This window comes from Mirounga angustirostris, unplaced genomic scaffold, assembly GCF_029215605.1.
Source record: "Mirounga angustirostris isolate CCGP_5_RB_7025 unplaced genomic scaffold, mMirAng1.0.hap1 SCAF_9, whole genome shotgun sequence".
Classification (NCBI taxonomy): Eukaryota; Metazoa; Chordata; class Mammalia; order Carnivora; family Phocidae; genus Mirounga; species Mirounga angustirostris.
In genome coordinates this window covers 139,115,480-139,127,570 of record NW_026991717.1, presented here as the reverse complement: position 1 = coordinate 139,127,570, position 12,091 = coordinate 139,115,480, and the positions used below count along the sequence as shown (strand labels likewise).

The 12,091-nt window shown below is 42.5% G+C and overlaps 1 protein-coding gene across 5 annotated transcripts in view; it reads right to left on the bottom strand.

Moving 5' to 3' along the window:
• The window catches only part of EML1 (EMAP like 1), a 182,197-nt gene that overhangs the window by 70,912 nt on the left and 99,194 nt on the right, over window positions 1-12,091 (bottom strand). For 4 of the 5 annotated variants that reach the window (XM_045901512.1, XM_045901510.3, XM_045901511.3 and 1 more), the window contains exon 2: window positions 8,440-8,622. The exons of the other annotated variant lie outside the window; for it this stretch is intronic. In XM_045901512.1, coding sequence (XP_045757468.1) covers window positions 8,440-8,622 — 183 coding nt within the window. The remainder of the gene's footprint in view (window positions 1-8,439; window positions 8,623-12,091) is intronic. 5 annotated transcript variants of the gene reach the window in all.

The window sequence follows — 12,091 nt, the reverse complement described above, 5'->3', positions numbered from 1 at the left end:
CTGGCAGTGTGACCTTAGGCCCCATTTTTAGTCCAAATGCACTCTAAGGATGTCTCTTCCCACCCTGAAATCAGATCCTAATTCATGCGGGAGAGTGTCCTGAGTTTCTATGACTTCGCCACCCCGAGTCAGTTCGTAGACAGACTCGACAGTCCACCAGGGAGCTGAGCCACGAGGCTGAAGGGGACAGGCCCTTGGTTCGGCCACACGTGCAGGACTGATGACTAGTAGTTACCTGGCATACTCTTTCATAGAAGGTCCTCGATCAACTACCAGGAGTTAAATTTCCTGCAAAATGACTCCACAACATGGTAGGTGAAAATCTCTGGCTCTAACAAAAGTATTCGCAATCTCGGGTCTAAAACATTCACAATTAAACCTGAAATAAATTTTTTTCAATCTTTCTAGGTGGTAGGATTGGAATATCCAGACTTTAAGAACTGTGATGACGTATTTTCAAAACTAGAGTTGATATAAATACAGAAATTCAAGTATAGCTAGCTGAACCTACCAATGCTTATTATTATGAGCTGTTACAACCTAAAGACCAAGAAACCCTTTTCACTCACATCATAGTAATAACTCAATGTGCAATATTTGATAAGTAAAACATCGCATTAGGTTTTGAAATAAACTTAATTATGCAAAGCGTGACTATGTATGTGGTTATGTGTAGAAATCCAAAGTTTAATTTTAGCATATCTGACTACTATGAATCTAGAATTCCTAATTATCCATTTTATTTATTTATTTTTTTAGAGAGAGGGAGAGAGAGAGAGAATCCCAAGAAGGCTCCATGTCCTGCGCAGAGCCCACCACGGGGCTCCATCTCACGACCCTGAGATCATGACCTGAGCTGAGATCAAGAGTTGGATGCTTAACAGACTGAGCCACCCAGGTGCCCCAAACTGGAAGGAATCTATTTATAGGCTTCATTTATTTTTTACCTTTTTTAAGTAGGCTCCACACCCAGTGTGGACCCCAATGCGGGACTTGAGCTCGAGACCCCCCTAATTATCCATTTCAAAATTTATGAGATGTCCACGTTTGGAACTGGAAGAGACAAACTGTGTCCGCTACGCTGTGAGACAAGTGGGTAATAATTACTTAAGTTCTGTGGAAAATCCCGCTGCTGACACCCAGCAAAGTCACACGCGCTCTCATCCTCTGATAGGCAATCCCGCTTCTAGGGATCTGTCCTAAAGACAGACTGGCAACAACGCAAAATGCTACACGCACAAGGTCAACCACTGCGGCATTACCTGTAAAACAAAAGACCACCCACAGGGGATGCTGGAGTCAACTGCGGGGCATCCCCACCCTGGCGTGCGCTGTAAGAGTAGTAGGGAAGATCTCTCTACCCTGCGGTGGAAAGAGCAAGTACAGAACTGCTTTATCTGCTCTGCAGAAGCCTGAGGACTTTCAGCAGATTTAAACTCTTAACTCTTCTTATATGATTTTTTAAAAAGATTTTATTTATTTAAGAGGGAGAGAGAGAGTGAGAGCACAGCGGGGGGAGGGGCAGAGAGAGAGGCAGAAGCAGGCTCCCCGTTGAGTAAGGGGCCCGATGCGGGGCTCGATCCCAGGACCCTGGGACCATGACCTGAGCCAAAGGCAGACACTTAACCAACTGAGCCACCCAGGTGCCCCTCTTCTTATATGGTTTTAAAAAGTTTTTAAATGATCAGACTACACATGAATCAAGTTTTAATATAGTGTTGGCGGATAGATGAGGCTCTCTCTGGTATCACGGGTTATTTGAATTCCTGGGCGTGGGTCTGGTAATATAAGAATCCTCTAATGCTGAATAGTCAATATAATGGAAATATGTATGGGCAAAAAAGACATTAATGAACTGATTATGGAAAGTCATTTATTGGCAACCCGAATTTCCGTCAACTGATGAACAAATAAGCAATATGTTGCATCTCTGTGCACCAGAGTATTATTCAGCCATCAGAAGAAATAAGGTATTGACGCCTGCTATGACACGGATGTACCTTGAAGACCTGCTAAGTGACAGAAGACAGTGGCAAAAGACCACATGCCGCGTGATTCCTTTTACACAAAATGTCCCCAACAGTCACATCCGCAGAGACACTGGACTGGTGGTTGCTAGCGAGGGAGGGTGGGGGGGCATGAGAGGGGGTAACTTCTGGGGTGATGACAATGTTCTGAAATTAGAGAGTAGGGATGGCTGTACAACTTCGTGAACCATACTAAAAACAGTTTAAAAGGTTGAATTTTATGTTCTGTGAATTATATCTCAATAGGCTGCTATAAAAAAGTCATTCATTAGAAAACTGGAAAAATCTGAATGCTGACTTGATATTAAGGAATTACTTTTTAATAATAAATTTGTGATAAGGGTATTATGGATTTTTTAAAAAGAGAATCCTTATATCTTAGAAATATATACTGACATATTTATAGATAAAATGATACAATGTCTTGGATTTGCCTTAAAATAATCCTAATGGGGTGAGGGAAGTAAGGCATAGGGGGGATAATAAAACTGGCAACGTGTTGATAAATAATGAAGCCAGGTAAAAAATAAAAGGTATTTTTCTTTCTACTTTTATATACATGGGAACATTTCATAATATAAAGTTTTTTTAAAAGATTTTATTTATTTTAGAGAGAGAGAGAATGGGGGAGGGGCAGAGGGAAAGGGAGAGAAAATCTCAGAAGCAGACTCCACGCAGAGCCTGATGTGGGGCTCGATCTCACGACCCTGAGATCATGACCTGAGCGAAAATCAAGAGTTGGACGCTTAACAGACTGAGCCACCCAGGTGCCCCATCATAATATAAAGTTTGAATATAATCCTTAGTCTCTGGGAAACTGAATAAATCTACTAAACCTTCTCCAGAATTCACTAAATAATGCCTGTCTAAACAAGGGAGGGTAATTAATGGGAAAAATGGGAGACTACAGTGTGTTCCGTCTTAAAAAAAAACCCAGAAGTTATATTCTGTAATAGAGCCATCTGTAAGGCGAAAGACAAGGAGAAAACACAGTGTAAGAGAGAGAGGGACACAAACTGCTAACTGCAGTTAGACAGGATAAAGAACTAATTATTTGTTACTTTCATTCATTGCACAGAGCTTAAAATTTTAATTTGTTATCTGTCCCTCCCTAATAAAATTTGTGAAGGGACCATACATAATATTTCACACAATCATGTGCCAAATATGATCTATGCTATTTGGGACACTTTGCAAATCAAGTTAAACCTTGAGAAGAGAGCCCTCACTTCAAGTCCTTTGGTTACTCATTTCCTAAATACTTGGTTTGATTTGAATAATGCGAATTTAAATAATACTGCTAAGCAAAGCAACATAGATGGTAGAAAGAAGGCATGTCCAGCCAGGCCCTGGGGGCCAGTCCCAGATTTGTGTGATCTGGGGTCAATTATCCAATCTCCTAGAGGCTGTTTCCTCATCTGTAAAATGGGCATGATAGCACCTACCTCAAAGAACTGTGGAGAGGGGAAATGGGCTCATATATCCAAAATATCTATTGCAATGTCCAGCACCCAGCCAATCAATAAATGGTAGCTATGAGTATCATTCTGAACATTAGGAGTAAGTGTCAACATAGCAGAGACTATTGAAAGGTTATCTGTAGTCTGCTTTCAACAGCAGTCTCGGAGGCTAAGTCCTGATACTGGAAGGTTTTGATGTCCCAGAACAGCAGGACCCACTTGCATATAAGCATCTCTACTAGAAAGTTTTGGTTATATTTAGTAATTCTCTGATCTGTTAATTAATGGGGCTCTGAATATAACCAATAAAAAAGTCTGCAAAAGGTATATTAAAGTTCACAAAAGGCAAGCTGCTGAATTACGGTCTGAACACACAAGCAAAATTTAAAATGATGAATAGGAATTACTTGCTCGTTAATGCATAACAAAGCAGACAATCCCAGATACGTGGGACAATGACAATATTTTAATCTACATTTTACAGTAAAATCTTATAGCACTCCCCTAGCCATGCATGTACACAATGGGCCTATTATGAATTTAACTCCAAACCATGATTCCTTGTCTTCTTGAGAACACACGTGAGCCAACTCCAGCCTCCAGACATTTGCTCTGAGCCCTGCTGTTGTTCTCAGTGCAGTGAAGATCAGATTCAGGGTAAGAAAGGAATAATTTTTATTTTTTAATTAAAAAAATTTTTTTAAAGATTTTATTTATTTATTTGAGAGAGAGAGAGAGAGCACACAAGCGGGGGAAGGGACAGAGGGAGAAGCAGACTCCCTGCTGAGCAGGAAGCCTGATGCGGGGCTCGATCCCAGGACCCCAGGATCATGACCCTGAGCCGAAGGGAAACGTTTAACCGACTGAGCCACCCAGGCACCCAAGAAAGGAGTCATTTTTAAAACACAAATTTCTTCTGCTTATGACACCAAAGAATATTTAGAAACCAACTAAAAAGTATACAAGAAGAAACGTAATCACAATCCTACCACTCAGGAAAAAAAACAAAACAAAACCATCAATGATAACTCTTGGTATAGCTCTTTCCCATCTTTTTGCACAGATTTTGTCTATTTACTTGAATTATGCCATATATACAGTTTTATGTCTTGCTCTTGACTCTTAATGCAATGTACAGCACTTTCCCTGTTACAAATAACACAGACATTTTTACAGATGACACTGTACTCAAGTCTACGAAGGGCTGCGGTTCTCTAGCCATGCCCCTATAGCTTTCATTCCTTCCATTCCTTTCTATCCATTTATCCTCCACCACGCATGATGTGGCAGTGAGCTCTTATTTGTGATGCGCTCTTCTGTATTTATACTCACAACAGTGATCTATAAGGGGGCCTTGTCCCTGAATTCTGCTAGTGACCAGTGAGGACTGCCCTGCTCCATCCACAACACCACAAAAACTTTATTACCAAGAATTTTTTCAATATGTGCCTCCACAAACAATTTGATTCTCTTTTCTCCACTCTATGGTAACCCAAGCTCAGCATAATTAAAAAAAATGCCAAATCTCCCCATCTGAGAGTCAATCTAACATAAACAAAGCAAACTCTGCAGGCCGAGGTTCTCTTGAGTTAAGATGCATGACAGGGCAACCAGGTCTTAATACTTAGAAAAAAATACCAAAGGCAAAAGGAAACCAGAATAACGAAGTCTAGGGAGCTTAGGTAGAGACTGAGTAATTCCTAAGACCCAGGGCGGTATCACTGGTTAAAAACCCAGGGACAGGAGAATGTTGCCAAGGAACAGTGGTCTGAGACGGAGCTCCCTCTACATGAACTCTACGTCCACAGGCCCGGCGTCGGATGGGTCGGCCACAATCTGCCCCGTGTCTCAGGAAGCCATGAACTCAATCTGTCAGTGAATTATTTTCCCGAGACTGCAGTTCTCATTGTTATGCTAGTGAGTCATACAAAGAATAATACAGTAAGTCAAAGCTGAGAGGTCACGATAACTTCCTACACAAGCGAAGCTCCGTCACGGAAAGGGAGTAGAATCACGATGGACGGCCTCACAGGCAACACTGGGGCTACTGTGTGGCCCCTGCCGTCTACCAGCCTGGGGTGACTGCGCATAGACCTGGCAGCCCCCATGCACCGTCTCTGAGCTGAACCACGCTGAGCGCTTTGAAAGCTCACTGCCCACCAATGTGGCCTGTTCCGTGGAGGCCAGCCAACCCTGTCACTGGGCAGGTGTGCACCCAAAGCTCGAAACACTGAACCCTAAGCTTTTGACAACACTTAATGTTTTGGTTTTTTTTTTTTAAGATTTATTTATCTATTTGAGAGAGCGAGAATGAGAGAGAGCACATGAGAGGGGGGAGGGTCAGAGGGAGAAGCAGACTCCCCACCGAGCAGGGAGCCCGATGTGGGACTCGATCCCGGGACTCAGGATCATGACCTGAGCCGAAGGCAGTTGCTTAACCAACTGAGCCACCCAGGCGCCCGACAACACTTAATGTTTAACAATTAGAATGTCGTGTGTCCCGTCTTCTTCAAGTCTGTATCAGGACGGCAGGCCAAAATAATGTAAAGTGTGATCATAATAATAATGTGGCCTTTTACAACCAAAGCAAGTTTGCCCCTGATCCATCTTGCCTGAAAGATCCCCCAACTGAGCTATCCAGCTAGAGGTGTCTGTGCACCCACACGACTCTCCCCAGAAGGGAAGCAGCGGCCCAGAGCTTCTGACAGGCCCCCTTCTCCACCTCCCCACCTCCGCTTCCACTGTCCTGTAATTAAGTGCTTGGGGGAAACCGTGGCCCATTGCATCCAGGGGATGCCACCCCACTCACCAGCTTTCTTCTGACCTTCGTTCTGTTTCTTGGGGCGACCCCCTGCTATTATGTTCTGATTAACTTTTACTTATGAAAAGAATATTATACAGAAATAGAGCTCACTATGAAAACAAATTTTTCTCTTTGATGAAGTTTTATAAAAACCAAACTTTACTCTTAATCAAGAGAAGAAAACTCCTCGGTAGGCCTCTTGTATTATTTTTTCCCTAATTTTTTTTAAAACAGAAGTTTTGGAAGTCTCATGTTTTATACGAAGCAACGACTTCGAATGTACCCTTTAGGGTAGAGTAGTCATCGGTTTTATTTTTGGAAAGCTGAGCAGGTCAAGAATACCTAAATTACCTGGTTTCTATTTAAAATACCCTAATCATTCTGTAACTTAGGAGGAGGAAAAAACATGATTTAAAAGGATTATTCAAGGGGCACCTGGGTGGCTCAGTTGGTTAAGCATGTGACTTAGGCTCAGGTCCTGAATCGGGGTCCTGATCAAGCCCCTCAGCAGGCTGCTGAGCAGGGAGCCTGCTTCTCCCTCTCCCTCTTTGTGTTCTGTCTCTCAAATAAATAAATAAAACCTTGTAAATAAATAAATAAAAGGATTATTCAAGAGGTAGTGTTATGTGGTAACAGATGGCAGCCACACTTGTGGTGAGCAGGGCATACAGATATTAAATCACTAAGTGGTACACCTGAAACTAATGTAACATTGTGTATCAACTATACTCAGATAAAAAAAAATTACAAAAATATATAGACATTGCCCAGCATGTATCTCTTACATGGAGCTGGTGATAATTACCCAGAAGGACAAAGAAATAGATTTCTCTCCACGGATATGCAACAATGTAGCCAAGTACTTGAGAAAAAAGTAACATATGCAACATCAGACTACCCTCTCCTGACTCCAAGAAAAACATGGTAACTGTGAAATAATTTGTTAAATCCAAACAACCAAAAAAAAAAAAAAAAGCTAATTTTAAAGGGACATTTACATGCCAGTGTGATCTCAAATGTTTTAATCAAAGGAATTTAACAGCCAAGATGAGTTCTGTTTTCTAAAGTTAGCCACAAGGAACAGAAATCCTGGCAAATGATGAGCAATGTATATGGGTTGAAAGCAGACATCAGGGGACTGACTATGACTAGTAGGACAGAAGTTTTAACGAGGCGTTGTACTTCCAAATTTTAAGAAGAGGGTCACTACAAAGTTACTTCCAACACAAATATTGCTTTTTTTATGTTTCACACATAGGCACCACAGGAAAATGAAATGATTTAAATTTGCCGGAAACCCACTAGGTACGGAATTCTGCAGTAGACTACGTTCTCCTGGACAGCAGAGCAGGAGATTCGAAAGAAACAGGAGGCTATGCCCAAGAGGAGCTTACTAGCTACAAGGGGGGGCAGTGAGTGATGAACTTGTGGGTTCTGAGCTCCTCAGGGAAGGGCCTGTCCTCTGGGCCCCCAGTTCTTGGCTCTGAGCTTTGCTGTGGCATAGGATAATTAAGTGTTGGCTGTGCTGAACTGAATGGTAGCAGACAAGCTGAGTATAGAGAAAGAGAGGAGAGTTATCAAGCAGTTTGGAACAGGGCGCCTGGGTGGCTCAGTTGGTTAAGCGACTGCCTTCGGCTCAGGTCATGATCCTGGAGTCCCGGGATCGAGTCCCGCATCGGGCTCCCTGCTCGGCAGGGAGTCTGCTTCTCCCTCTGACCCTCCCCCCTCTCATGTACTCGCTCTCTCTCATTCTCTCTCTCTCAAATAAATAAATAAAATCTTTAAAAGAAGTTTGGAACAGCCTCCAGGACGCCCAAAGGATCGTGGGGTTTTTGGTTCTAGGTTCTGCCTCGCAAGCTCCTTCCATCCTATGATAAACAATTGTTCCCAACAGTCCACCGTGGGTGGTTCTGAGCATTTACTGATCACCTACACGTGTACACCCCTGGGCTGAACAACTCACTAACATCAAGCCGAAAAAAACCCGTCCCGCTTTGTGCGATGATTCTGGCAATGCCGAGACCAGCTCATCGATGCTCTGAGTCTCCGGTCTCTGTCAGCACTGAGGAGTGCGTCGTGTATGCACTAGGGGCAAACACCTGCTACGAGACCAAGCTGTCCACCGTTCCTGCGCATCTAAGATGCCCACCTTTGGTAGGTCCTTTCCTGTTCAGCACAGCCTGCTGCTCCTCCGTGATGTTCAGCCGCCGAACCACGTCCGCCAGCGCCGATTTGAGCAGCTGGATGTCATCCTCTTGCATCTGGACACGCTGCTCCAGGGAGGCAATGCGGTCTGTCACCTCCATGCTACTGGCAGCCGAAGCGCTGTCATCTGAACCAAAGGAGAGGAACCCGTGACTCTTTAGCACTCCCCAGAGAAATCAGACCAACACCCGTGCACGCGCACATGGCTAAAATGCAACAGTATTTATCAACAAAGGCAACCGCTCTTAGGCAGAAACCATGTGGGACAGCACTTACTACCCAGAACCACTACACCTCATTCTGCTACAGTCTTTCTCGTGCTGCTTGTGCTTTTCACTTCTTGTTAGCTATGAGGGTTTTTTTTTTTTTTTTTTAAGATTTTATTTATTTATTTGAGACTGAGAGGGAGAGAGGCAGAGCATGAATAGTGGGGAGGGGCAGAGGGAGAAGCAGGCTTCCCGCGGAGCAGGGAGCCCGATGCGGGGCTCAATCCCAGGACCCTGGGATCATGACCTGAGCCGAAGGCAGAAGCTTAACCACTGAGCCACCCAGGCGCCCTTAGCTGTGGTTTTAATTGTCATTATATTATTCTAACACAAGGCAACGTATTTTCTTTCCTATGACGTCAGAGACCTCAGAGGTGGGGGGGGCGGATAGGATGTACCCACTTCAACTTCACACATACTGCAGAAATCCACCGCATGGCCTTCTAGCTTTTGTGCTATCGATGATAGCTGACAGGGTGGTCAGATAATCATACGACTACACCATCTCCTGAAACCAATATTATGCACTATATGCTAACTACCTAGAACTTAAATAAAAATTTGAAAAAAAAAACTTTTTGCATGATTTCACTATGTACTTAATGTATCATCTTTTCCATGTACAATAGCTTTAACATAGCAGTTATCAAATGTTTTGGTCTCAGGACTCCTTTATATTAGTAACAATTATTGAGGACCACAAATAGCTTATTTGTGAATTATGTCCATCAATATCTATTGTATTGAAAATTAAAACAGGCAATTTATAAATATTTAATCATGACCTATTTAAAAATAGCAAAGCATGACATGTTCAATAAAACATTTTTATGGAAAATTGCTGTTTTTCAAGACAAAAATAGTTTTGTGAAAAGACTGACATTGAGTATTTAAAATTTTTCTTTAATGTCTGACTTATTAGAAAATAACTGAATTTGTTCCTGCATTCAATCTGCTGAGATATGTTATTTTGGTTGGAATATATGAAGAAAATTTGACCTCATCCTGACATGTAGTAGGAAAAGGAAGAAAAGGAAGAAGTATTTTAATAGCCTCTTCAGGTAATTATGGATAATCTTGTTATTCAGTCAAAACATGATAGATGGTAACATTATAAAAGTTAGCGGCAATGCAGAATCTAAGACCATACAAATAAAATTTTTTATTTCATTAAAAACAAACAAACAAGACTACACTATGTATCAGTCATGCCTGCTAAGGTCTGGCTACTCGGACAAAGCAACATTAGTTGTCAAATCTGTTTGGTAAGCATCCCCTTAGAGCAAAGGCAAGCCTAGTCTCTTGTATAGAGCCGTTAATCGCCAATTCCTTTTCAAGGCCTTCCAGGTCCCACACGGTCTCCTTGCCTCTGAAACTCATTTCATGTCATTCCTCCTTTCACTCTCTGTGCTTTGGTCACACTGACCTTTCGCAACTGCCCTAAGAGTTTTGGTATGTGCTGTTGCTTTTACTTGAAACATCTCCTTTTTTATTTTTATTTTTATTTTTTTTGAGAGAGAGGCAGGGGAGGGGCAGAGGGAGAGGGAGAGAGAGAATCTTAAGCAGTCTCTATGCCCAGCAAGGAGCTCGATGCAGGGCTCAATCTCACAACCCTGAGACCATGACCTGAGCCAAAATCAAGAGTCGGATGCTCAATGGACTGAGCCACTCAGGCGCCCCTTCTTGAAACATTTCTCAACAAGCTTTTTGCATGACCAAATTCTTCTGTTCTTTAGGTGTCAACTCAACCAGAACTCTTCAGAGTCCCTTCCTAACAACCTAACCTAAGGCCAGTACCTGGATCACCTCAACCTTATTTATTTCTTCCACAGCATTACTGTGCTCTTGTTAGCTTATCTGCTATCTCCCAACTACAATGTAAGCATCGTGGAGTTGCTGCTGCTTCCAGGTATAACAGACCCCTTTCTAGAAAGCACCACCCCCACTCCTGCCCACAGAAGGCAATTTTAAGCCTGGAAATTATACCAAAAAACCCCAACTACTTGAAAGTACTGGAGAGGAGACACAGGTATATAGACTCTGGGGGGGAGTTTACACTCACTTGGAAAAATATAAAAGTAAATCCCTTTTGTGTGGCTTCTAGCCACATCTAAGTGGTACACGGAAGGGGTGAGGGTACATGTGGGAAACCCTGTAGCCATTTTGTCTGAAGAAAACCACAAAGTGAAGTCCAAAAACTGTGAACACTGAGGAGAGTGGGGAAATTCCAGAAGGGAAGATGCCAGAGGGGGATTCCCAAATTCTGCCCGTCCCAGCTCTCGCTGACCCAGGAATCGCATCTGCATGGAACAGACTCAAGTACCGCCACTAACAGCAGAGGAGTGGAACTCAGATTGGAGGCTCTGCCCAAGAAGCAGTGTGCAGTTCAAGTCCAGCCAAGGAACGCAGCCACCAAGACAAAGGAAAGGACGCTTCTCAGAGAAAAATAATAGAAGACAAAATCCCCACAACTTAAGACTCGTAATGTCCAGGATATAATCCAAAATTGCTCAACGTTCTAAGAATCAAGAAATGGAACAGAGTCTCAAGAGAAAAGGAAATATACTGAGTCCAACTCCAAAATGAACAAAATATTGGAACTAACAGATAAGGAAAATGAGATATTTCCAATGAATGAAAATTTCAACGGAGAAGTGGGAAGCATTGGCAGAGAAACAGAAACAATAAAAATGAACCAAATGGAAGTTCTAGAACTGAAAATACAATGTTGGGAGTAAAGAATTCACTGACTGGATGCAGCTGCATGGATGTGATGGAGGCAAGACAAGTAAAACTGAGATTTAGCAGAGGACGTCTCCAGGGTGAAGAACACAGAGGAAAGAACTGAGAAAAAAAATTAACCAAGTCAGATGGGGATTTGTTAGATGATCCCAAACAGTCCAACACACATTACACTGGAATATAAAAAGAAAGAGAATGAGGCAGAAAAAATTATCTAAACTATAAAGGCCCCGAGGGGTGCTTGGATGGCTCAGTCAGTTAAGCATCTGCCTTTGGCTCAGGTCATGATCTCAGGGTCCTGGTATCAAGTCCTGCATTGGGCTCTCTGCTCTGCGGAGAGCCTGTTTCTCCCTCTCCCCCTGCTCTTCTCTCTCTCTGTCAAATAAATAAATAAAATCTTTAAAATATATATATATATATATATATATAAAGGCCCCAAATATCCTAAATTTGGTGAAGGAGAGAAATGTAAAACAACAAAATGCTACACAAACAACCAAGCAAAATAAACACGAAGAACCCCACCTCAAGGTATATCATGATCAAACTGCTGAAAATCAGATGAAGTGCACTTATTGAAAGCAGCAA